The 23,876-nt window shown below is 37.8% G+C and overlaps 1 protein-coding gene across 1 annotated transcript in view; it reads right to left on the bottom strand.

Moving 5' to 3' along the window:
* Nucleotides 1-18,420, bottom strand: part of FGD4 (FYVE, RhoGEF and PH domain containing 4) — a 47,600-nt gene extending 29,180 nt beyond the window's left edge. The window contains exons 1-2 of the mRNA XM_015815674.1: nucleotides 18,265-18,420; nucleotides 3,974-4,154 (exon numbers count right to left, since the gene is read on the bottom strand). Of these exons, the coding sequence (XP_015671160.1) occupies nucleotides 3,974-4,062 (89 nt within the window). The 5' untranslated portion in view covers nucleotides 4,063-4,154; nucleotides 18,265-18,420. The remainder of the gene's footprint in view (nucleotides 1-3,973; nucleotides 4,155-18,264) is intronic.
* Between the last annotated feature and the right edge of the window lie 5,456 nt (nucleotides 18,421-23,876).

The raw sequence follows: 23,876 nt of genomic DNA, 5'->3' as shown, positions 1-23,876 counted from the left end.
GTTTACTCATCTAAGGTCTTTGCAGTAATGTTCCAGACCTATCCTCCCCAAATTTCTAAAACAACTAAATTGCAAATTTATACAGATTCTTCTTCTAGTCAATACACAGTTCCATCACCATAACAAATAGCATAAATGGCAAAACAAAATGTCTAATAATTACACCTCTTTTACATAGAAAAAGAAATCAGAAAAATGCAATCTGGGCATTTTATTTCTATTTTTTCATACATCTCAAGACGTGCACACTTATGTACATGTGCTTTGCCTATTAAAAATACTAACTAATATTGATGTTAAATGAAGCTATTCAGTTCACATACTACTGGCACTAATTTTATATATTTTAATTCTTTCCCCCAAATATAGTATTCTTTATGTTGGATTTTTATCTGAAATATACCACAGAACATTGTAAGCATACAAACAAATATAGGAAACTCTTACACAGAGTCCAGCTACTTGTTCATTTAAACCAGCACTATTTACTGTAGCTATATCAATCAATAATGCTAAAACAGATGATTATTATTTGTGTAATTCTCAAATTGATTAAACTATGGTCTATTTTGCAAAAAGCCATGATTTATGGATTACAAATTCCAACTTATTTATTCCTTTATTACAATATCTATATTAGGCGTGTCCAATCCACAGCTCATGGGCTACATGTGGCCCTGGACAGTTAGTAATACAGCCCCACAAGATAATAAAAATATTAAAACATAATGGAATTTGTTCATTTGTTATTTTTACATATTAACTACATTATATAGTTAATGTATTATACAGCCCAAGACAATTCCTCTTCACTCAATGTGGCCAGGCAAGCCAAAAGGTTGGACAACCATGATTTATATAGTGTCCTCAACCACCAGACCTGGACATTTAAAACTCCATGAAACCACCCCATAAAATTCCAAAATAAAACAAGGGAAAAAACAACAATTATAAAATCCTCAGATCCCAGATACCAGCAAAAACCTACCTTTTCCATCTTCCTGAAGACAATGTGGCACCACTGTGGCTTCTAAGGGCATTTCCATAATAAGGGGGAAACCACATAATCATTGTTTTAACAACATGGCTATGTTTGGACTATGATGTGTTTTTTTTTCTGCTAGCTTCATAGAGTGTACTAAGCCATTGTTTATAATCCACATGTTAAGTTCAGACATGCTGAGCCAAAATTAGAGCTACCATATCTGCATTGCAAAAATCATGATGATCATGCAAAGGAAAAAAAAACCTGGAGAAAATTATATATATATTTTTTGCTGCCTTCTAATATTAAATCTAGATATTTTTCAGTCCAGATGTAATACCAAAACCAAGCCAAAAATTTAGCATGATGTATGAGCTGAGTTGTAATTTTGGCTTAATCCTCCTTAATTTTGCTCGCTATGAAAAAGACAGGAGACAAAAGCAATTGGTTTCCAATCTAGCTCTCTCATACAATCTGCCAGGCAACAGGAGTGTCTCTCTCTCTCTCTTCTATTCTTCTCTCAGCAGCACAATCCCACAATAGTCATCTATCTTTGCAGATAACTAAACAGAACAAAAGGAGATTTAAAGAAATCGCAACAGCTCGGACAGCAAGACTGTATGTTCAAAGCCCTATTTTAACTTTAGTGAAACGTGCTGATTTGTTCATCACCCAAAATGCAGTGAAGACTATTTAAGTTGAGATGGTGTTGGTTTTATTTAGTGCTGCCTCTTTCTGGAACACTCTAATTTATCAGTGCAAAGTATTTATCACTTTCCTCAAAGCAACCATTCCCTCCTGCAAGACATTCCTCTACCATGTGCACCCTCTATCTTTGCTTCTCCCTAGGATAATTTTTATGGGACCCAACAACTGGACTAATTTACTTCACCAGACTCCAAATATTTAATGGAGTTCAATCATCCCCAACTCCCTATTGCAATGGTGCCCTTTTATTACCTTTATTAAAAATGGTTAATCTGCAACTGCCAGCTCATTTGCATGAGGACTCCTTATCTTCTATTTCCCAGTCACCTGCATCTTAGGTCACTCAGCAGATAAGACCCACAAACCAAGGGAAAAAATTCTAGAATGAAAAGACAACAAATTTTTGTTCTGGAATGAAGCTAACCCAATATGGAGGTCCCAGAAGATTTATGTATAGATGTCTAATGTTTTATCATTCAATGCAAATTATGAACTTCCTATAAAAACATTTAACTATAGAACCTACATAATGTCTTTCTATAATAAGTTGGCAACTATAAGTTTGGATAAGAGAGATGCTAAATCTAGATAATATAAGCAGCAGGAGGCTTCAGTCAAGAAGAAGTGGGGATATTACAAGAAAGAGCTGGACCATTTGCTACCAAGACTTTGTCCACTTTTAGGATATCAAGAAAGTCACTTCAGTCAAAGGCCACCTGGTATTTGTAAATTAACTCTGAAGTATTTATTTGGAGCCACCTATTCTTGTCAAGGCAAAAGATTTTATCCAACTTCTTTTTGCACTGCGATCAAGAGGATGTTTCTCCTTAGAAAAGGCACAGGTGAGCCTTCTAAGTTTGAAAAGGAACAAAGAAAGACAAACACAGCCATCATGAAATTCTGCTACTTTAGATGATAATATTAAATATGCTTTTTGAAGTAAGAATCTCATTATGACCAGATCCTTTTTCCTGAATTGGACAAAAGAAAAAAATTATATTCCAGAATGAATAAGAGGAATAATGTTGAACTTGTGTCATGATTTAAGAGAAAAGCATGGATGTTAGCAATCTGTTGGGATGGAATGGTGGATGCAAACAAGCAATACAGGAAGTCCTCAACTTACAACAGTTCATTTAGTGAACGTTCAAAGTTACAACTGAAAGTGACTTGTGACCATTTTTCATACTTAGGACCGTTGCAGCATCCCCAGGGTCATGTGATTTATATTCGGATGCTTGACAACTGGTTCACATTTATGATGGTAGCAATGTCCTGGGGTCATGTGATCCCCTTTTGTAAACTTCTGGCAAGCAAAGTCAATGGGGAAGCCAGATTCACTTAACCACAATGTTACTAATTTAACAACTGCAGTGATTCAGTTAACAAATGTGGCAAGAAAAATCATAAAATGGGCCAAAACTCACTTAACAAATTTCTCACTTAGCAACATAAATATTGGTCGTAAGTCGAGGCCTACCTGTATTAGCTTAATGTTTAGAACAGATAAGAACTCTTGAAAAATAAAGGATAACAAATTCTAAAACCTCAAACAAAAGCCCAAGTTCTTTTAAGTGAAGAATCATGGCATTGCCTTATACAGTACTGAAAATGTTAACAGGGAAAAAGGAGATTTGCAGCAATATTGTACTAATTTGGTAACATTACTAAAATTAACAGAGCTTTTCATGTTTTTGCTGTCAAAAGTCTGCATGAACACAGACCTAAGCCCAGGTTAGAAATCATGAGTGGGCCGGGACCTCATTTGACCCTCATCCTCATTGCATAAGTCTAGTAACGGCAATTAATTCAGATTTCTATCCAAATGAAATCTGTCCCAGCCTGCTGCACACTGAGGGGGAGAGAAAGTAAAAAGAGATGTGATAATGAGTAAGAGAGGAAATGTAGGCGGTTATAAAAAGAAAGAAATTGGGTGATCCTCTCTATTTCTTACATTTACTCATTTTCCACTCCCTAAAATTAATCCCACCTGAAGGCAGCTTTAAAAAGAAATCAGTTATTATCTCTGCTTAAGTTCTGATCATTGTATGTAAGCACACACACTCCTGTGTCATGAGAATATTCGTTTTCATTTCCAGCTAAAATTGATCCGGTCCAATCAATAATGCATCATCATTCAAATTGTGTAATTTAGTAGATCAACCATAGCAACTGTCTGTACTTGCCATAAAAAATGGAACATGTTTTTCCTCTTCATTTATTATCATCACATATGCTCATTTCAATCTGCAACCTTTGAATAAAATGAAATGTGTTTACCTGCCTCCTTCAAAATGACTGATGAGATCAGACACTTTACTAGATTTTTCTTTCGAGACACAAGAAGAGATAGGTGTAATTTCCTCCATTCTTGGCTTCGTGGTATACAAAGCTTTAGACTTAGGGGTTTGGTGGGTAATGGATGACTGTGAATTCTGCAGATGTAATGGCTTTGGAGGCACTGCAAAGAAAAAGCAACACTACTTTTCATATTCGTAGGAATTTCACACACCAGTGCTATTCAAAGCAGTGACTTTAAAACTTGTCTTCTTCAATGTGATGCCCTCAAAATCCTTTGAAGTACCACACTAATAGTCTTCAAGTCAAGAGTGCCAAGAGTTAATTTACAAAATATTCAAGGCAGGTTTTTTCATTATTATAGATCCATAACTGATGTTCTAATAATTTAGAACTTAACATTATATCGGTCAACATTATGCCCTGCTGAAGGATGTTTCTTGGATTACATAAAGGTAGATTTATTAATTCATTGAAAGAACAATTCAGTAGAGAGCAATGCCTACTCTTATTACTAACTTGCATACACTAATATGTCTTGTGAGTGTGCTTTGGCTTATTTTTTTTACATCCTAGATATCTAAAAAGGCAAAGATGTACTTGCAATCTAGCGCTTAGTCGTTCATTCTACCAAATCCACCCCAAAGACCATGAACCCAAGTTATTTTCATTATTATCCAGAAATCAATAAGATAGTTACGGAATATGAATTTAACCAACTCATTCTGAGCATCCCAACTTTGCTTTCTAGAAATGACACTGTAATCACCTTGAAAACACTTAAGATTTTTCTTAGATGTCTCAATGGTCAATAATTTTCTCTTATCTGAAAGTGTTGCATATTAAAGCTCTGTAAAGCAGCATATAATCAAAGGGGAAGCATCTTATCAGATGTTAGTTTTCTTGTGTCAAATGTTCAAAAATATAAAATAATACAGAACCTTTGTTTAATGACTGCCTCATTTAGCAACCATTTGCAGTTACAGTAGTGATGAAGAAAGCTAACTTTATGACAGGTCTATAAAGCAAAGGAAAGCTGAAAAAAATATTGTAAGCCCAGTCATGGTTTCAACTAACAACCACTTTGCTTAACAACCAAGTTGCTGGTCCTAATTGTGGTTACTAAACTAGGACTACCTATATGGGCTATTCAAAAATAATTCATCCAATTTCAAAGCTATTTAGGCCCAGTTTCAACTTGCTCCCTACATGATTTCATACAACCTGGCTAGAAAGACAGGGAGATGTAATGTCTTCCAAAAGAGATTTAGAACAGGGAAATTACATTGACTACATTATTTACTATTTAGTGTATGGCCTGCCAGCAATTGCTGCTACATCTACTACTAGATAGTACTACATCTACTATTACAGGGCTTTTCAACCTTTTCACCTATTGTACCACTTTTAGGATATGGCAACATCCGAGTACCACCAGTCGCCTAGCAAGGTGTCAAAAACTTGATGACCAAAAAAAAAAAGGAAAAAAGTGATAAAGTACAGGTAGTCCTCGACTTATAACAGTTCGCTTAGTGACTGTTCCAAGTTACAGTGGCACTGAAAAAGTGCCCCCCAAGGCACAGCCGAGCAAGACACCTGCCTGCCCACCCGGCGGCGCTCTTCCTCCTGTCCGAGGTTTTCATTGTTGTGAGCATTTCTGTTGAGGATTGGCAGTGGGGGTGGGGTGGGGGGTGTTTGGTTTTTATTCCCCCCTTCTGCTGGGTGGTTGCAGCAGGTTTTGGTCACTTCACATGACCCTGGGACACTGTGACCGTCATAAATATGAATCAGTTGCCAAGCATCTGAATGTAAATCACAAGACCCTGGAGATGCTCCAACATTCCAGCTGTCTGCGCTTCTTCGGGGCTCAGCAGAAGCGCCAGAATCAGTGCTGCTTTCCAGCTGTCGGCATTTTTTCAGGGCTCAGCAGAAGCACCAGGATCAGCGCCGAGCTCCAGCTGGAGCCTGTCGCTGATCCTGTCGCTTCCACTGAGCCCTGACAGTCCTGAAGAAGCGCCGATCAGCTGGAAAGCGGCACTGATCCTGGGGCTTCCGCTGAGTCCTGACAGTCCTGCAGCTCCAGCCATCTCTCGCTCAGGCTTGTGCAGTGCTGCCACCGGTTCAGCTCATTCCCCTCCCACGCTACCATTTTTTTAGGATGGTCGCGTACCACCTGCCAGGTGCCAATGTACCACAGGTGGTACCCGTACCACTGGTTGAAAAGCCCTGTACTATTATATCTATTACAGATATAGGCTTATGCAAGAAAAATATACATACTTAAAGACTGGTCTGGTGATGTGCACTATTTGATTCTTTCTCCATCTAGAAACACAATCTACTTCTAATGCCACATTAAATATCAACTACAGAATATGTGAGTAAACTTTTAACACTGCCAACATGAGGGAACAATTGCAGGTTAAATATGCTTTATCAATCCAGCAGTTAATGAGAATGGAGAAGCTCCAAACCTCCTTTTATCAGATTTATCAAATTAGGTGAAAGGGTTGTAGATGTCATGGCTACCAACCAAATGGATCTCCAAAAGCTGCAGTTTCCATATAGTTAGGCAGATTATATAACTGCAGAAAAGAAGCTAGTAAAGACTTTACAGTGCTGGTAGCTACTACTGCTACCCCCATGCCACCAACAAAGATTAAGGACTTTAATTCAGCTGTGGGCCATTGCTGCAGTACTTGATCATTCTAACACATGAAGTTGTCTCAAACAAAATTATCTACAAGCCAGCAAATCTGCTCCACACAACCAGAAACACATAGAGATTTATAAATCAATTATTCCAGGATGTAAAATACTGCACACAACAGAGTAAAATCAATTGTAACAACAAAATAAAAGCAGCATTTCAACTGATCCTCTTCTGTAATAAACTCAGAGAGGAAAAAGCAAGGAAATTGTCAGGCACGAACAACCAGACTCAACACATGTAGAGTTCAAGCTAACTACTTTATTGTTGTTGTTAGTTGCGAAGTTGTGTCCAACCCATTGCGACCCCATGGACATTCCTCCAGGCCTTCCTGTTCTCTACCATCTTCTGGAGTCCATTTAAGCTAACGCCTACTGCTTCAGTGACTCCATTCAGCCACCTCATTCTCTATCGTCCCCTTCTTCTATTGCTCTCAATCTTTCCCAGCATTAGGCTCTTCTCCAGTGAGTCCTTCCTTCTCATTAGGTGGCCAAAGTACTTGAATTTCAACTTCAGGATCTGGCCTTCTAAAGAGTAGTCAGGGTTGATCTCTGCCAACAAAAGTACATATCGTCACGGCCATTGTTTTTCCAGTTGCAATGTATGGCATTGAAAGTTGGACCATAAGAAAGGCTGAGCACAAAAGAATTGAGGCCTTTGAACTATGGTGCTGGAGAAGACGAGTCCCCTGGACTGCAAGACGATCAAACCGGTCAGTCCTAGAGGAGATCAACTATTTTATTATGTTCTGCCTATTGATACAGAAATTTCCCGAGACTGACAACCTTCTCTTGGGAACAAATAGATAATGATCCAGGAACTTGGGGGCAGAAGTGGGTCGGTCTTAGCCCTTTCACGATGGCACAGTGACTCCAGGCTAACTTCATGTTTATACTCTCTTCTCTCCCTGGTGATTCTAGGATAATTTGCTGCAGGACAACTCGTCATGGGACACGATGGTGGTGGAATAGAATCATTAAAGAAAGAATATCAAAGGAGGGACAAAATGAAATGTGAATGACAAAAATTAAAGTATTTTTAATATTTTAAATAATTAACTCAAATTGTCAAATTGTCCCGCAGCAAGTTGGCCACGATGAATTGGCTGTGGTGAGTTTACTGCAGCAAACTGTCCCATTCTGCTGCCAGGTTGGGTGCTTCCCAACAGAAATGATGGGATCATACCTGGAAGGGCCATTTTCACAATTACTCTATTTTTATTGAAAGTGCCATAACAACTGACTATACAGGTAGTCCTTTATTTTTACGACCGGTTGCTTAGTGGTCATATGACTGTAATATACCATGGGGGGTTTTTCCCCACAGAAACTGGTGTTTATTTCCAGTTTCTGGCTAAAAACGCCCCACAGCAAACAATAGCATTCGCTTAACACCGCAGAAAAGGTGATAAAATTGGGCTTAATCATGTGATGACTCACTTTATGATTAAGATTTACAAATGAAATTGTGGACTCAATTACAGCCACAAGTCGAGGACCAACCTCAACTTTCTAAACTTTCCTCTAGAACAGGTCGGCAGATCTAGACGAACGAACAACAGACAATTGTTGAAAAAGTGAATATACAACTGATGATAAACCTTCTGAAGGGCAAGGGGAGAAACTGAGACCAATCTGCAAAGCAAAAGAAGAGCACAAAATTGTCCCAAGGAAAAGGAAGAAGTAGCTTAAATGAATTGACGATCGTATTTAAAATCATAAGGCAAATATCAGATAGCTGCCTCCTTCGATAAAAAAAATGCCAGAAGTACTAGGCTGAATAAGTGGAAAAAGTAGTGAATGTTTAAAGATTCACTTCCTTGCCAAGAAACACGCAGCCCTGCAACCGGATTACTGTGCCGGAAACTATAATGATGGTGAAAGCAAAGAAAAAACTGCCAGTTTGGGAAGACCAGTGTTTCTCACATAAAACTGAACAAGTACCACCTACACTAAATGGAGCCCAGCTGTGATGTTCCCTGCTCCTAGTGTGTCTGCCTGGTTAGAGAGTATGATTTAGACTAAAATGACAAAGCTCCAATAATCAATTATGAGGAAAAACAAAGCTCACGTGTGTTCTTACTTATGTGTCACTGCATACTAAACAGCACCAGCATTTTATTTGGAAATAACTGGGGACAATAAAGGAATACTATCAGTTAACCTCTATGCAAAAACAAGCATTAGTGTCATTGTTCCACAAAAGCTCCTTCCGCTCTAAAACAGATTTCATCCTCATTAGTCAAGCATTATTATTTCCTCTATTTCCCATACTTTACAATACAGGTAGTCCTTGACTTCCAATAGTTTATTTAGTGATCGTTCAAAGTTACAACGACACTGAAAAAAAGTGATTTATGACCGTTTTTCACATGACTGCTGCAGCATCCCCACGGTCATGTGATCAAAATTCAGATGTTTGGCAACTGGTTCAAACTGATGACGGCTACAGGCTCCCAGGGTCATGTGATTACCTCTTGCGAGCTTCTGACAAGTAAAGTCAATGGGGAAGCCAGATTCACTTTAATAACTGTGTTACTATCTTAACAGCTGCAATGATTCACTTAAAACAGTGGCAAGAAAAGTCATAAAACTCATTTAGCAAATGTTTCACTTAGCAACCTAACTTTTGCGCTCAGTTGTGGTCGTAAGTTGAGAACTATTTGTAATCACTACATACATGCTATATGAAAGTGCATCTAATCTAGGGCAGGGGTAGGCAACCTTGGCTCTTTTATGACTTGTGGACTTCAACTCCCAGAATTCCTGAGCCAGCCATGCTGAGAGGAAAGGGAGAGGTTTCCAAGCTGAGCCATGCTGGCTCAGGAATTCTGGGAGTTGAAGTCCACGAGTCATAAAAGAGCCAAGGTTGCCTACCCCTGTTCTAGGGTTTTAGTAAAATATTTTTTTCAGCACAGACTAAATGCTTCATAGGAAGGTTCCCAGCAACTTGCTTAGAAATGATGCTCAGCCAGTTATAGGCCATTCAGCTATGCCAACACAGTAATAATTCATTATATATTTTTAAGTTGAACACAAAGGCCGTGAAACTAAGGAGAAGTATACTGAGACACATTTTCTATCTCCCCACCCCCACTCTTCTATGTTACCCAAAATGTCATTCGAGATGATTAGGGACTGCCTGAATTTAAGCAATTTTGCAGAAAGCAAGCAAGCACTAAATAGCATTGTTGAAAACCAGGTCTTGTGGCTGCCAGCATACAAATCAGAAGCAGCAAAAACAGACTTCGAATGTTTTCCACTTCATTAAAGACAGACATCTTTAAAGACAGATCTCTGAATGCACAATCATACTGTACACTAGGAAAAGTGTTCTGTTAATAATCACGATAACAAGGGCATTGAAAGAATATCTGAAGGACAGTGAAGCAGATTCACTGAAGCTAGTATACCAGGAAGGTTTACTGGAGAGACCAAACTGGCCTACAAGAAAGACCAAATGAAGAATAGAAAAGAGGCATGACAAGGCAAAGTATTACATGCCAATACATTTTTTAAAAAAATAGCAGCAAAGCAGGTAACAAGACTGGGCCATGGCTAAGAGCAGGAAAGTTGAAGAAAGAGACAGAGAGGCTAATTCTGGCTGCACAAGACCAAGCCTTAGAACAAATGCATATAAAGCCAGAACTGAGAAGACAGCAAACAGACAGCAAATGCCTCCTCTGCAAAGAAGCTGAAGGAAAAGTGGACCACGTAGTTAGCTGCTGCAAGATGATCACACAGACTGACTACAAACAATGATGTGAGAAAACAGCAACAATGGTGCACTGGATTATTTGTAAGAAGTACCATTTTCCTGCAAGCAAGAACTGATGGGATCACAAAATAGACAAATAGAAAATGAAGCAGCAGAAATTGCTCTGGGACTTTAGCAGTCAAACAAACAAGTATCTGCCACATAACACCCCAGGCTTAACAACTGTGAATAAGAAAGACAAAAAAAGTCTGGATAGTGCCCACTGCAGTTCCTGGAGACAGCAGAATTGAAGAGAAAGACCTGGAGAAAATCACAAATTATAAAGACCTGCAAATAGAAGTAGAAAGACTGTGGCAAAAGAAAGCAAAAATAGTACCAATAGTAATTGGTGCTTTGGGTAAAAACCCAAATCATCTGGAGTACCACATGAACACCATCAGCATTAACAAAATCACTATCAGTCAATGCCAAAAGGCAGCTTTACTTGGAACAGCTTACATCCAGGGACAATACCTTTAACACCATCAAAGAACAATATCTGCCTATCCCAGGTCATGGGAAGGGCCCAATAGGTGGAAAAAAATATCAAATCCAGTCTAAACATCTGGTGACTATGTGTTCAACCATAATTGGAATATTTTTACTACAATGCAGTTATACAATCTGTATCAAATTTAATCTTAATTGAAACAACTTCACACATTTGTTTCCATTTACAGAAAATATATAGCTACTGTGTAAATTATCTGAAATGCATAAATCACTGTCCTGTAATCCATAAGAGAAACAAAAGGGGTGTCTCCTAAAGATATGTAGAACCATTGTTATTCGAACTATCATTTTATTATGTTTTATTTACAAGCTATAGGCTCAACTTCAATTACCTTGTGCCTACCTAGATAATTTCTGAATCTAATTTGAGAAAACAGATTGTGATATCATTTCTCATAACACCTCCACTTAATCTTGAAATTCTTAATCTTAATTATTCAAAGCAGCATACTGTAATAAGAACATAAATCATAAACTTGTTGAATCATATTAATAATACTTCTAGCCTATTCTATCTCTATCCTATTGGATCACATGTAAGCAACCTAAATTCTGAGATTATATCACAAGCAGGAAAATATCTAAGTGCTTTTTCAATATCATACATAGTTTTATTCTCTCCTTTTATCCATTCTTTTAAATAACTGCAGCAGATGATAACAGAAGCAAATGTCATTCTGAATTAAATTCAAGAAGCAAGGTTCTCCTTACATAGCATAAATGTAAAGATTTGGGGTTAAGTGTTCAAAATTATTCAGCCAGAGAAGTTCGCTCTCCAATTCTGCATTAATCACTGCCTTATACAGGAAAGAAACAAGTTCAGAAGCAATCACCTGTGAACTCGTGTTCTGGATATAACAGACTATCACACCATTCTACAAGTCATTGTTTTGGACCAAGAACATTTGCAGAGATGCTCTATTGGGACCGTGTGATGTTGATAACTATGAGAGCAAGTTAAGAGGCAGATGAGATTGCTCAGTGTAATCTTGTACCTTCATGACAGCAAGTGAACCTTGAAAAAATGAATTCATCCCCATGTAGGACTATAGCACTAATAGCAGTCCTAACCAGAGAATGTTAGAAAGAATTCACCCACTGGATGAATCAGGCAGGAATCACCACAGATAGTATTTTGAACTCAAATGCCTTCTATTTATCGCGCTACAATAAACATATAAGTTCTGGTTTCCCGACGCAGCCGCTGCGGACGTTTGGAAGGTGACTCCGTCCAATTTTTTTTTGCTGGGGGACTCTGGAAAGGGTCGAAAGTCACCCTAATAGGGGCGACGAGCAAGGAGGGGACCCCTGCCTGATCGCGGGAGGGCAGCAGCCCTCCCGGTTGATCCAGGGTAGCCCTCCAAACTGGCAGAGAAAAGACCAGCCATAGCAATATGGCTCGTCATTAGGCTGCAGACAGCTGAAGTCAAATCTACTTATCAAGCACTCTGAAAGCAACACGGATGAAACTGGGTGAGATCTGATCTTCTCTTTACCCAAAGTGCCTTCTTTTCCTGTAAAGGCTGTTTGAAGTATTTTCCCCCTGTGAGGAGAGAGGGAAGGGAATTTCTGTCCCACCCTCTAAGAATAGTGGCGTCTGACTACCCAGGGGAATCAAAGTATTAAAAAGAACAACTTTAATCTAATTGGATTTATATGTTTTTGAAACATATACAAAAATTTTCCTATTTCTATTGGAGACTTTTGTTTTTACTCACAAAAAAGAAATAATTGGGATTTTAAAAACTCTAAATAATTTGGGACTTAAAAAAACTCTAAACTGCATCGGTGGCATCTGGTGGTGAAGCTTGGTATTGCAATTTGTTATTTCCTAAAAAGAGACTTGTCTCAAAGCCCAGACTCAGATAAGATTTTCCCGACCTTGTGAGAAGATTCAACTGTAAGAGAACAGCTGGGCAGCAAAATTGGCTTACTTGAACTGTGACTGTAAACTTTTATTGACCTTTGCTTAACAAATAACTTCTACTAGAAAGACTATTTACAAACAAGTGAAAGATGAAGACAAGAAAAAGACCCTTGCTATGATGAAAGCAATACATGAAAGCATTCTTGCAGCTTGTGATAAAATAAGACCAAAAATAAAAGACCAAGATGCCAGCTTAGATGCACAAAGCCAAATTTTGACCATAACTAAAGAACCAACAATGCAGAAAAAACAGAAGAAGCGGGACAACCAAAGATGAAGACAGAGGACTCAATTGATCATCAAGTACACCTGACAGAAAATCCAGAAAAGGAAGCGACAACATGGAAAATGGAAATGACCTTCTTTATAAATCAGAAGATGTTTGAGAAAAAAATGGAACAGATTGAATTGAAGACAAATACATTAGAGCAAACAGGGGGAACTGGAATAACAGGGAGACAATTTAATGGATACAAATGGGCAATCAAATGGTCTCCTTTAATTCAAACAATGTGTAAGAATAGAGGGAGATTTATTTGATGATTTAAAGACACTGATAGGGAAGCCTAATTGGCAAAGGAAGAAAGCTAGAATAAGGTTGAAAAAAATGGGACTTTGACTCATTAGAGGGGGTTTTATATTGCCAATAAGAGGGTTAAAGGGAAATGTGGAGATAAGGGGAGTTTTGGTTTTTAGATTTATAATATTTGGAAACTACTTGAAAATAAGGATTTTATTGGCTCAATATTTAAAAATTGGACTTAAAAGGGAAAAGAAAGTTAAATACTATGAATATGTTTGATTTATTGATTAACCCAGGCAATATATAGAATGGCCTTGATTTATTAAAGGGGATATTGTGCTATTAAGTAGATGATTAAATATGATGGGAAATAGATAACTCTTAGGAAATAGAACAAGATTATATTTAAATAGATAAAATATGTATTTTGGATATTATAATTTGGTAAGAAGTGAGATAAGGGAAATTTTGGTTGCCCAAAGTTTGAAAACTATAAATATTAAAGGTTAAATTGGAATATTGATAAGAAATTAAAAATTGAGTAAAATTAATAATAGGATATGGATTGTTTATGAAGATTGAATGTAATTAAGATATGTATAAGCTAAACATTTATTGATAAATGTAACAGTGATGTCCTTATTGAATTGATATAATTACAAATGTACCAACCTGAACATGAGACAGTAATTGTTAAGGGAAAAAGAGAAGAAACATTTGATGTTGTAGCCTGAGATTTGTACTAAGATTTTGTTATTGAGTTATTGATTAACCCAGTCACCACGTAACTTTTTAAATACCTAAATGTAAAATTGCAAAATTAATAAAATATTATAAATAAAATAAAATAAACATATAATTATATACCATGTTATTGCAAGACTGATTCTCATATTAAAGATCAACTAATGTGCAATATCAAAATAAACAAAATTAATAGAAATATAATTTGCAAAACCTTGGAAAAATATAGCCATCTTATTCTGCATTAGCCATATCTACACTTCCAGTGTTATGTTTGCATATGGGCACGAGACCTGGGAAGGATTTAGAGAAATAATTGAAACAGATTCAGAAAAGAGCAGTGAAGATCACAGGGTTAGAAATTAAGTTCCATAATATTAGCTCTGTTCTTCAAAATTACTTAGACATTCAACAAAGCAAAGCTAAAAAATAATCTTTATTATCACTTAAAATAGGTTATTACACTGTGCCACAATAAGAGTTTAGCCTCTTCTATAATAACTACGGTTCAAATCCAGTGCTTGCTCTGAGTATTAAATTATTTAATTAACAAAATTTACTTAATAAAACAAAGCCACCTCTGACTTTTGCAAGTAATGGGAGATAAGGAGAACTTCAAGAGCTAGCTGAACAATAGGGAGTCCATGCTTGAATGGAATATAACCTCTCTGCAGACTTGACCTGCAAATAATATTTTCTAGTAATCACAATGCATAATGAACTTAATGAGCTGTATGATGAATATTCAAATCTAATGAAGCATCTTCAGTCCATCTAAATAGGCAGATACATGGAAATGCTAGACTTAACTAAAACAATGATGTGCGAAAACAAGTATGATTGAGGAATAAATGTACTGCAAATCAAGACAAGAAAACCTAGACACACTTTCCAAATTGTCCTCTGAACTATAAAAATGTTCCCCAACAAGACTGATGAAAACCAGCTGTTCAGAATTCAATACTTTTATGTTATAAAATAAGAGATGAAAAGGAACACTGTGAGAAGTGTGTGAAGTGTGTACGTGTATCTGGGAGAGTTTCTCCATTCTATATTTTCTGTTCTATTTGCTTCTACTTCTCTTGCTAATTTTTCCACAGTGGAGAAATTTTGGAACCAAGAGAATTACAATACAACTTTTGATAACCATCTGATTACTAATTTAAGCAACGCAGCTGCTTGCATGACTTGGAAAAACAATGCAGTATGCTTCTAATTAGTTGTGCTGGAATTGAGGAATATATTAATAAAACAACTGTATTCAAACTTTAATTCAATAAATTGATGCCACTGTGATGTCTGTGCCTACTGAGAACAAAATTTCTGAGAGGGGAAGAAATAGTTTATTTATATTTTTCCTCTCACACTAACCAGCAATAATGCTGCACTCCTAATCCAAAGTCTTATTTGACCTGAGCTCAACTCCAGATGATTATACTGCATTGACATGCCCATGTATTTTTCTGGGCAATAAAATGGAAGTGGTTTGCCATTGTCTTTTTCTGAGAAATTCTTTCAACTTCCCTGTCTAGTCTACATCCCTGGGATTTCCTGTTGGCCTCTCACCAAAATATTATGTCTCACTCTGCTTAGCTTTTCAGGATCAACCAAAGTCAGCCAGCAATATGAAAATGAGAACAGCTACCACAGGTAGAGATCTTTCAGGATTAACTCATACACATGAGTACTAGTTGTAAACAATACCATGAGGTGGTACTGTAAGTTATTGCAATGCATTCTACATGGGGTTATCTTTTGAAGAATATCTGGAAGATGCAGCAGGTGCTGAATGTGGCAGTATTGGGGCTCATCTGGGATTGCATATATAATACCTTGGCTACATGACCTGCATTGGGTGCCAATTTGCTTCCAGGTCCAATTCAAGGTGTTGGTTATTACTTTTAAAGCCCTATATGGCATGAGACCAGATTACTTGAGGAACTGTCTTGTTTTAATTACATCAACTCATCCCACCTGATCAGGCAAGGAGGGTATGTTGTGGACCCTGTCAATCAAAGCATTTTTATTGTCGGGGTCTAAGAAGAGAAATTTCTCAGCTGTTTCTTCCATCCTATGGAATATCTTGTCCCTGGTGGGTGAGGTGGGCCCCCACTCGGCTGGCCTGCTCTAGATGAGGATCAAGTCCTGGCTCTGCCAACAGGCATGGGGATCTAAAAGTGGCATGGAACCTTGTGGGTAGTTGGGGAATTGAGAATGCTCCCTCTGCCTTTTTAATTTTTTAACTTGTTTTTATTCCTGTTTTAAGTTCGTATTTATTTATGTCTCTTTTAAATGGCTGTGTGGCTTTTTATTGTAAGCTGGCCACAATCACTTAGGTGAGATGGGTGGCATATCAGTTTGAGAAATAAATAAAATAAATGTTATGAAAAGATTCATGTTAGAGGTGGCTGAAGGCTACTTCTTCTTCTTGTGCCATGTCCGTTATCGGATGTTGGCGATCATGTTGGCAATCTTGTTTTTATCAGCAGCCACACAAAAAAGTTCTGCTGAGTTTTGTTCAAACCAGTCCCTTAGATTTTGAAGCCATGATGTTCTTCTTCTGCCTGGACCTCGTTTGCCTTCAATCTTTCCCTGGAGGATTAAATGGAGTATGCCGTATTTTTCTGGATGTCGCATCACATGTCCGAAATATTCTAACTTTCATTTTTTAATTGTTTTGATGATTTTTCTTGGCTTTCCCAGGCGGCTTATCACCTCCTTATTTCTGATCTTGTCAACCCAGCTTATACGTAACAGCTGCCTGTAAATCCACATTTCAAATGCTTCTAGTCTCTTCAGGTGGCCTTCTGTCAGAGACCAACTTTCTACTCCATAAAGCAGGATAGAAAAAATATAACATCTGACAAGCCTGATTTTCAATCTTAGGCTTATGTCGTGACTGCAGAAGACCTTTTTCATTTTGAAGAATGCTGTTCGAGCTTTCTCTATCCTGGTATTTATCTCAGTGGTCATGTCCCAGCTAAAATCCCTGTTAGAAAGACACTTTGGCAGCTGCTCAAAATGCTGGCAAGTGCTCTATTCCAGAGATCCCCAACATCTGAGCCACAGCCACACAAATGGTGGAAGAGAACTCATATCCCCACTTGCGTGAGCAGTGAGCAAGTGCATGCACGCACACTCCATTTGCATGAGCGGCGGGCGGGCATGCATGCATGCCACTCACACAAATGGAGCTGCACACACGCACCCCAGTCGCTCGAACTGAACCATCCCCTCTCTATCTCCCCGCCAGCCACAAAACCGGAAAGTTTGGGGAACTCTGCTCTATTCCAATCACGTGACCTATACTAGAGTACATCCATCCCATCCTAGGCCTTCCAATGCACAAGCATCACACACACCAACACAACACAAAGGGAGAGTCAAACCCAGATAGATGTAACATGAAAGTGTACATAGAAAATATACATCCATCTCTTCAGGCCTCTGCTGGTAAAAGGGTTGGAAACACTTCCAGAAACTTGGCATGTGATTCTTATGCCGCTTTTCTTTAAGCAGGAAAAGTCCAATTAAAAGTCCAATTGACCGAGCCACACATCTAGGAAACATATTTTTCCCCAACTCAATATTTTTACCTCAATTTCTTCTAAAGAACTGTGGAAGCTGATCTGCAGTATAGAACTGCTTCAGTTGGAAAAAGAATGATTGAGTTACTAAATAAAATAATCTTTTAATACTAAAATGACATCATTTATTATCCCACCTTTATTATTTTTATAAATAACTCAAGGTGGCAAACATTCACAATACTTCTTCCTTCTATTTTCTCTACAACTCTCTGAGGTGAGTTGGGCTAAAGAAAGTGACTGGGCCAAAGTCATCCATCTAGCTTTCATGCTTAAGGAGGGACTAGAACTTACAGACCCTGGCTTCTAGCCTGGTAACCACTAGACCAAACTATATTCATCTCTCATATTTCCAATCTAGTCCTCTCATAATGCCCCAATTTCTGGCTAAAGCTTCATTCATCCAAGCAAGCCAGCAGTTTTATTTGTGCAACGTGTGTTATATCATTAATTCAAGGAACTGACACAGGATCCTAAAATCAAAGTCAAGTACAGGTTTGAGATACTACTTACCTTGTGGCTTTGAGTTTGAAGCTGGCCACGGAGAATACTTAACTGGATTGTTTCCATTTACTCCCTGAACCACTTCATTGCAGATGCTTGGCTTGTACAGCCTAATTGTACTGTTTAAAGAGTAGGTTGGAGTAACTAAGATCTTTGGACACGTACTGCCACCTGTAAATAGAAAAAGCTGATGTAAACATGGCTGAGTATAAAGACCACCTTCTTGATTCATTGCACAAACCAAATGTGCAACTGGGTGTGTTTTCTATTCAAGGATCCATAGCAAAGTGATAAACATCATCATCATCATCACCGCAATTCTCCCTCACCTAAACATTCTGCAATGCGCCAAAATACAGAACTACTAGCAGAAATAAGTTTATCCACTTATGAATTTATGACACTAACACAAGATTACTAGTGTTAACAGTTATGCCTCCAAATCCCAGTAATTTTATTTTGATACAATGTCAAAAAAAAACAACCAGTTTTCATTTTGTCATAAATATCCAAGTGCACAACTAAAAGTCACCAATTCCAATTTTAATTGCTTATATCCTAAACTATTCACTTCCTTCCGTCTCAACTCCAAAGCCACACATAATAACGTTCAAAAGTTTCAGACAGCAAGCCAAAGAACCATTACATCAGTTCAGCCAAGGGAATACTGTACATTTGGTTGGGTTAACATTATTAAGGAGGAGGACTTAATTTTTTAAAGAAGTCCGAATGAGTGCCAGTTATTAAGAAAAAAACAAAACACAAATACAGCTGTGAAAGCAGAGATGAGATTGCCATGTGATGCTCTGGGACTACAGCTGCAGAATTTGGCTAATGAGAGTCACAAAAGGCCAGGGCAGCGTGTACCTCATATTTCCTAGCAGCGACATCAAAAATGTGTCATGCCAATGACTATGAGTTAATAATAAAAACAGAATAGGCAGCAGGCAGATTATGAAATGTTAGTCATATTGAAATTGGAACCTCAAAATGTAAGAAAGTTATCCACAAAGGAAATACTACCCTGACTAAATCATGCTTAAACTGATAATAGTGAAAGGCATACAGAGGGAAGGGAAGGGAAAGGAGCAAGGGAAGGGGAGGGGAGGGGAAAGGAAGGGGAGGGGAAGGGGAAGGGGAAGGGGAAGGGGAAGGGGAAGGGGAAGGAAAGGAAAGGAAAGGAAAGGAAAGGAAAGGAAAGGAAAGGAAAGAGGAGGGGAATGGGGAGAGGAAGGGGAAGGGAAGATTAGATCTATTTTAATCTCCAACCTATAGAGAAGGTAGAAGTAGAAGTAGATATTTTCCTATTTTGCATCAGTAATGCACAATTTTTCTCTTTGAACCCTACTGTGATTTTGTTTTAATTTATTTTGATAGATATTACCCAATAGACCATTTGCCAGAAAAAAGCTATACAGTGTAGCAGAATTATCTTAATTAACACAAAATGCTTTAAGCACATTTTTGGATCCTCCTCGTTTTCCTTAATTTATGAGTTTGGTGATAGAATTTTACTCTGTTAAAATTGGGAAAAGGAAAGATACTAAATGTTCTGGAAATGAGCAGAAAGGAGGACATATTGTACCCTCTGGGTTCTACTATCTTCAAGGAATAATAATTAAGCTTTATACTGTAGTGCTTAATGGTGAAATCCTTGAGACAGCAGCATTGTATCATAGTATCATTCATGATTAACTTAAAACAATTAATTTATTGGTAATATTGTGGGCATTTTAAACTTCCGGTATTTGTCAAGGGCTGTTGCATCCTGTTTCTAAAAATATTAGCTTCCTAGTTCTAGTATGTGTCTTTACAGTAAAAAGCATTTTCTATATTTAATAGTATGCAAAGTATGCAAAGTCTTGCCAAAAAAGCTAGATATGATATTCAAATATATAGGTGTGTTAAAGGGAAATTCAACAGAATTTAAAAATTCCCTGAATTTTTTGAACAGGAAAATGATTACATTTATAATGAAAAATGCATTGCTAAGGCTTAAAAGAAAAGTTCAGCAGATCATCTACAGCAGAGGTGTCAAACTGCTGGCCCGCGGGCCGGACGCGTCATCCGGAAACCGCGCTCACCCCATTGCCAGCAATGGCAAAACCGGCCCGATACGTTGCGCGACATCACGAGTTTGACATGTCTGATCTACAGTATTCCATTCTGTGACAATCTTCACCAACTTCATCTTATAGCTTAGCCTCAGGCTTATAAAGGGCAGAAGAAAGAACAGCCTTTCTCCTCCTGTATATTCACACAAAAAAGGGTTTTTTTAGGAGGAACAGCACTTCCTATTCCTAATCTCATTGGAATTCTTTAGGAAGGTCCAATAAACTTTATTCAAAGCCAGAAAAGATTCCAGCTCTGCCTTGTGAAGTCATTAAACATTCTTTTCTACTGTTAATCGTTTTAAGATGGGAATAAAGGTTATGATAACTAAATAATGTTGTTGTCTTATTTAGAAAAACATCCACTCACCTCAAACAATCTTACCCAAGCCGGAACTAATCTTACAAGAGCAGAATTCTGACAAACATAGATTAACTACATTTTAACCAATTCTCCAGGAATTTGTGCACTCTGGTCGCTTTATGTATGCGAAGCTAAGTCAATCTTAATCTCCACAATTTTTGCAAATTATTCTGGCCCTCTTTCCCCCCCCCCTTTTCCTTGTTATTCCCTGATTTTTGCCTAAGATAGGAAGGATGTGTATTCCTTCCTATCTTAGCTATCCTGTCGTGGATTACTTCACTTAGTTAAAACTGATTACAGATAAGACCAAGATCCTGGTATTTCAACAAGTTTGTCCTTTCTATGCCTTTCCTCACTTTTCTTCTCCTCCCCTATTGCAGTGCTATGTGGAGGTCCAGTGTCAGTGAGGGATCTGTTCTGGTTTCGTTGGGTTGGTTGGTTTTTATAACTTCTTGAAAAAAACTTTGTAATGCTGAGTTTTAAGGAAGTTTGGAAGAAACAGTGTTGCTTTAACAGGCAGCTAAGTTCAGAAAAAACTAAATAAATATGTGGTTCTTGCTTATCGACCCCTTGTTCAGCAATTGTCTGAAGTTGTGACAGAATTGACCAAGTGGTACTTATGTCCAGTCCTTGAAGTTCCAACCATTGCCGTCTCCCAACAGTCATGTATCATGATTTGAGTGTTTGGGAAACTGCTTGCATTTACAACAATTGTAGTGTCCCATGGCTACAAGACTGCGATTTGCAACTTTCCCTGCCTACTTCCCACAAAGAAAGTCAATGATAAATCTAGCATGAAAGGTTGCTAGTTGCTCTGGTAAGTCCCTCTGAATTTCTTGCACTTACATCCCACCCCACTACATCATCTTTCCAGCCTTTCTTTATGGGCACCCAGCTATACCATCCACCTCCTGTACTTGCGTGCGCACACACACACACACAATACCCCCAATACAAACTCCAGCTTGAACAGACTCCCCCCCCAAAATATATATATATATTTCAGGATTGCAGCCCAAGCAAGAAAGTTGTTTTCCTTTCTTGTTATGTACTGGAGACAAAACTGAGATGGGTTGGACTCTTACTCATAACTCTCCTGAGTAACAAAATTCAACTGAAGAAAAGTCCACTATATGACAGGTTTTAAAGATCATCAGAGCAAATGATAAGTGGATTTCCTGAAAGATTGGATATTCAGAAGTATTTGCATGGCTCAGAATGTTCCATTACAGAAAAGAAGTGACTTTTTTGGCATCAACAAGGAGGAGAGGGAAGAAACAGCAGTCCACTAACCCAGTTCTAAGCTCTGGTTATGCCCCAGCACTCCATCATATCACTTCTATTCTGCATTACTTTTCAGAGCTTAGACATATTCAGCACATGTGGAAATTATATATATTCTATAATGGCCACATTGGGTATCCCTGTGCCTGCTCCAATCAGAGCACACTGTAACTGTTCACAAAACAAATGTAATTTTATCAATGAAGAATCTATTTTTTTGGATTTGCACATTTACACTGAGTTACAGAGGTACAGACATTGGCTGTAATGGTTAAGGCACCAGGCTAAAAATCAGACATATAGTCAAGGGGTTCTCAAACCTGGCCACTTTAAGATTTGTGGACTTCTGGGAGTTGAAGTCCACAAGTCTTAAAGTGGCTAAGTTTGAGGACCCCTGTTCTAGTCCCATCGTAGGTACAAAGCCAGCTGAATGACCTTGAGCCAGTAACTCTCAGCCCTAAAAAGAAGACAATGGCAAACCACTTCTGAAAATCCTTGCCAAGAAAACTGCAAGGATCAGTCTAGGCAGTCACCAGGAGTCAAGACTGACTGACAGACACGTTTGTGTGCTGTTTAGAACTGTAAATTGTTTAGAAGAAAATGAAACTGACTGAAAATTAAAAACACTTCAAGGAAAATAATTATTATTGGCTTGTATCACCACAATGCAGGTGGTTCAGGGGCTGGGGGTAGGGAAAGAGCTCAAGAAACAGTTAAGGTAATCACTTTGGCACTGAAAGATAAAGTCACTATTTCTTTGTTATTATATTTACACATATTTGTATATACACTTTGTCTCATCTTGTTACTATAAGCAGCTGTGTATAAGAATAAATAGGATTATCATTGATTTGCTACCTCCACATCCTAACTCATCTTTGACTCATCTTTTCACTGAATCTCTGAGCCTATTACCTACATCAATCACAACAACAGACAAATACTTTGCTTCTTTTGGAAAAAGAGCTACAGTACTCAACTGAGGCTGACCTGCCAGATTTTTCCTAATCTGGATGGATTCCATTAGATCAGACATTATTGCTAAAAACATACGGCATAATTACTTACAGCCTCCTTGCTACTTAGAGGCAGTGAACTGAATGAAGTGATTTAAAGCAGAAACCAGAAAGATGGCCTCTCCAATTGCTAGCAAGTTTTTAGAAGTAAAAAACTTGTTAAGTGTAAGAGGGGGAGTATGCCATGGAAAAGGAAAAAAGGGAAAAAAACTATCAAAGAGAATGCAACAGATTTTACTCACAGAGTTAAGCCAAATCTTTTAGCTTCTGCATGGAAGCTGATAATTGTGGACAAAGAAATACGAAGCATACTATTCATATCAAGCATTTTCTTAAACACGGATAGCTGCAGTATTCATAAACAGCTAATAACATTAACTGTTCCTATATTGAGTCCTTTTGCATCATCTATGGTGGGTTCACCCTAATTCCCACACACTGCACCCATGCTGCAAAGACAGACATAGAAGCACAAATGATATTTCTTTATGCTTCTTTCTCTTAAAAAAGTTACTGGGTATGTATATGAAATCCCATTTTAAAATAAAACATACTTTTAAGCAAAACAAAAGACACATTTATTGACATTTATCCTGAGAGTAAGCTTGTAAAATGAGTCTTTTGAGGTACCTTCACATTAAAATATAGACAGCTATTATAAACCTTGGATGCTTGAATTCAAATGTGCATTTCAATTCACATCAGTTTACTGCACATATTTAAAGGTGTCACTTAAATAAAGGACTAGTGTTGTTGCACAATATATTATTCAGAAGAAAACTTGATCTTCACCATTTGATTCCAAGATGTATGGTTCATGCCTAAATAAATGAATCACTCAACACT

Source organism: Protobothrops mucrosquamatus, unplaced genomic scaffold (genome assembly GCF_001527695.2).
Source record: "Protobothrops mucrosquamatus isolate PMUCROS unplaced genomic scaffold, P.Mucros_1.0 scaffold363, whole genome shotgun sequence".
Lineage (NCBI taxonomy): Eukaryota > Metazoa > Chordata > Lepidosauria > Squamata > Viperidae > Protobothrops > Protobothrops mucrosquamatus.
The sequence above is the reverse complement of the archived record's forward strand: the minus strand, read 5'-3'. Positions and strand labels throughout refer to the sequence as shown.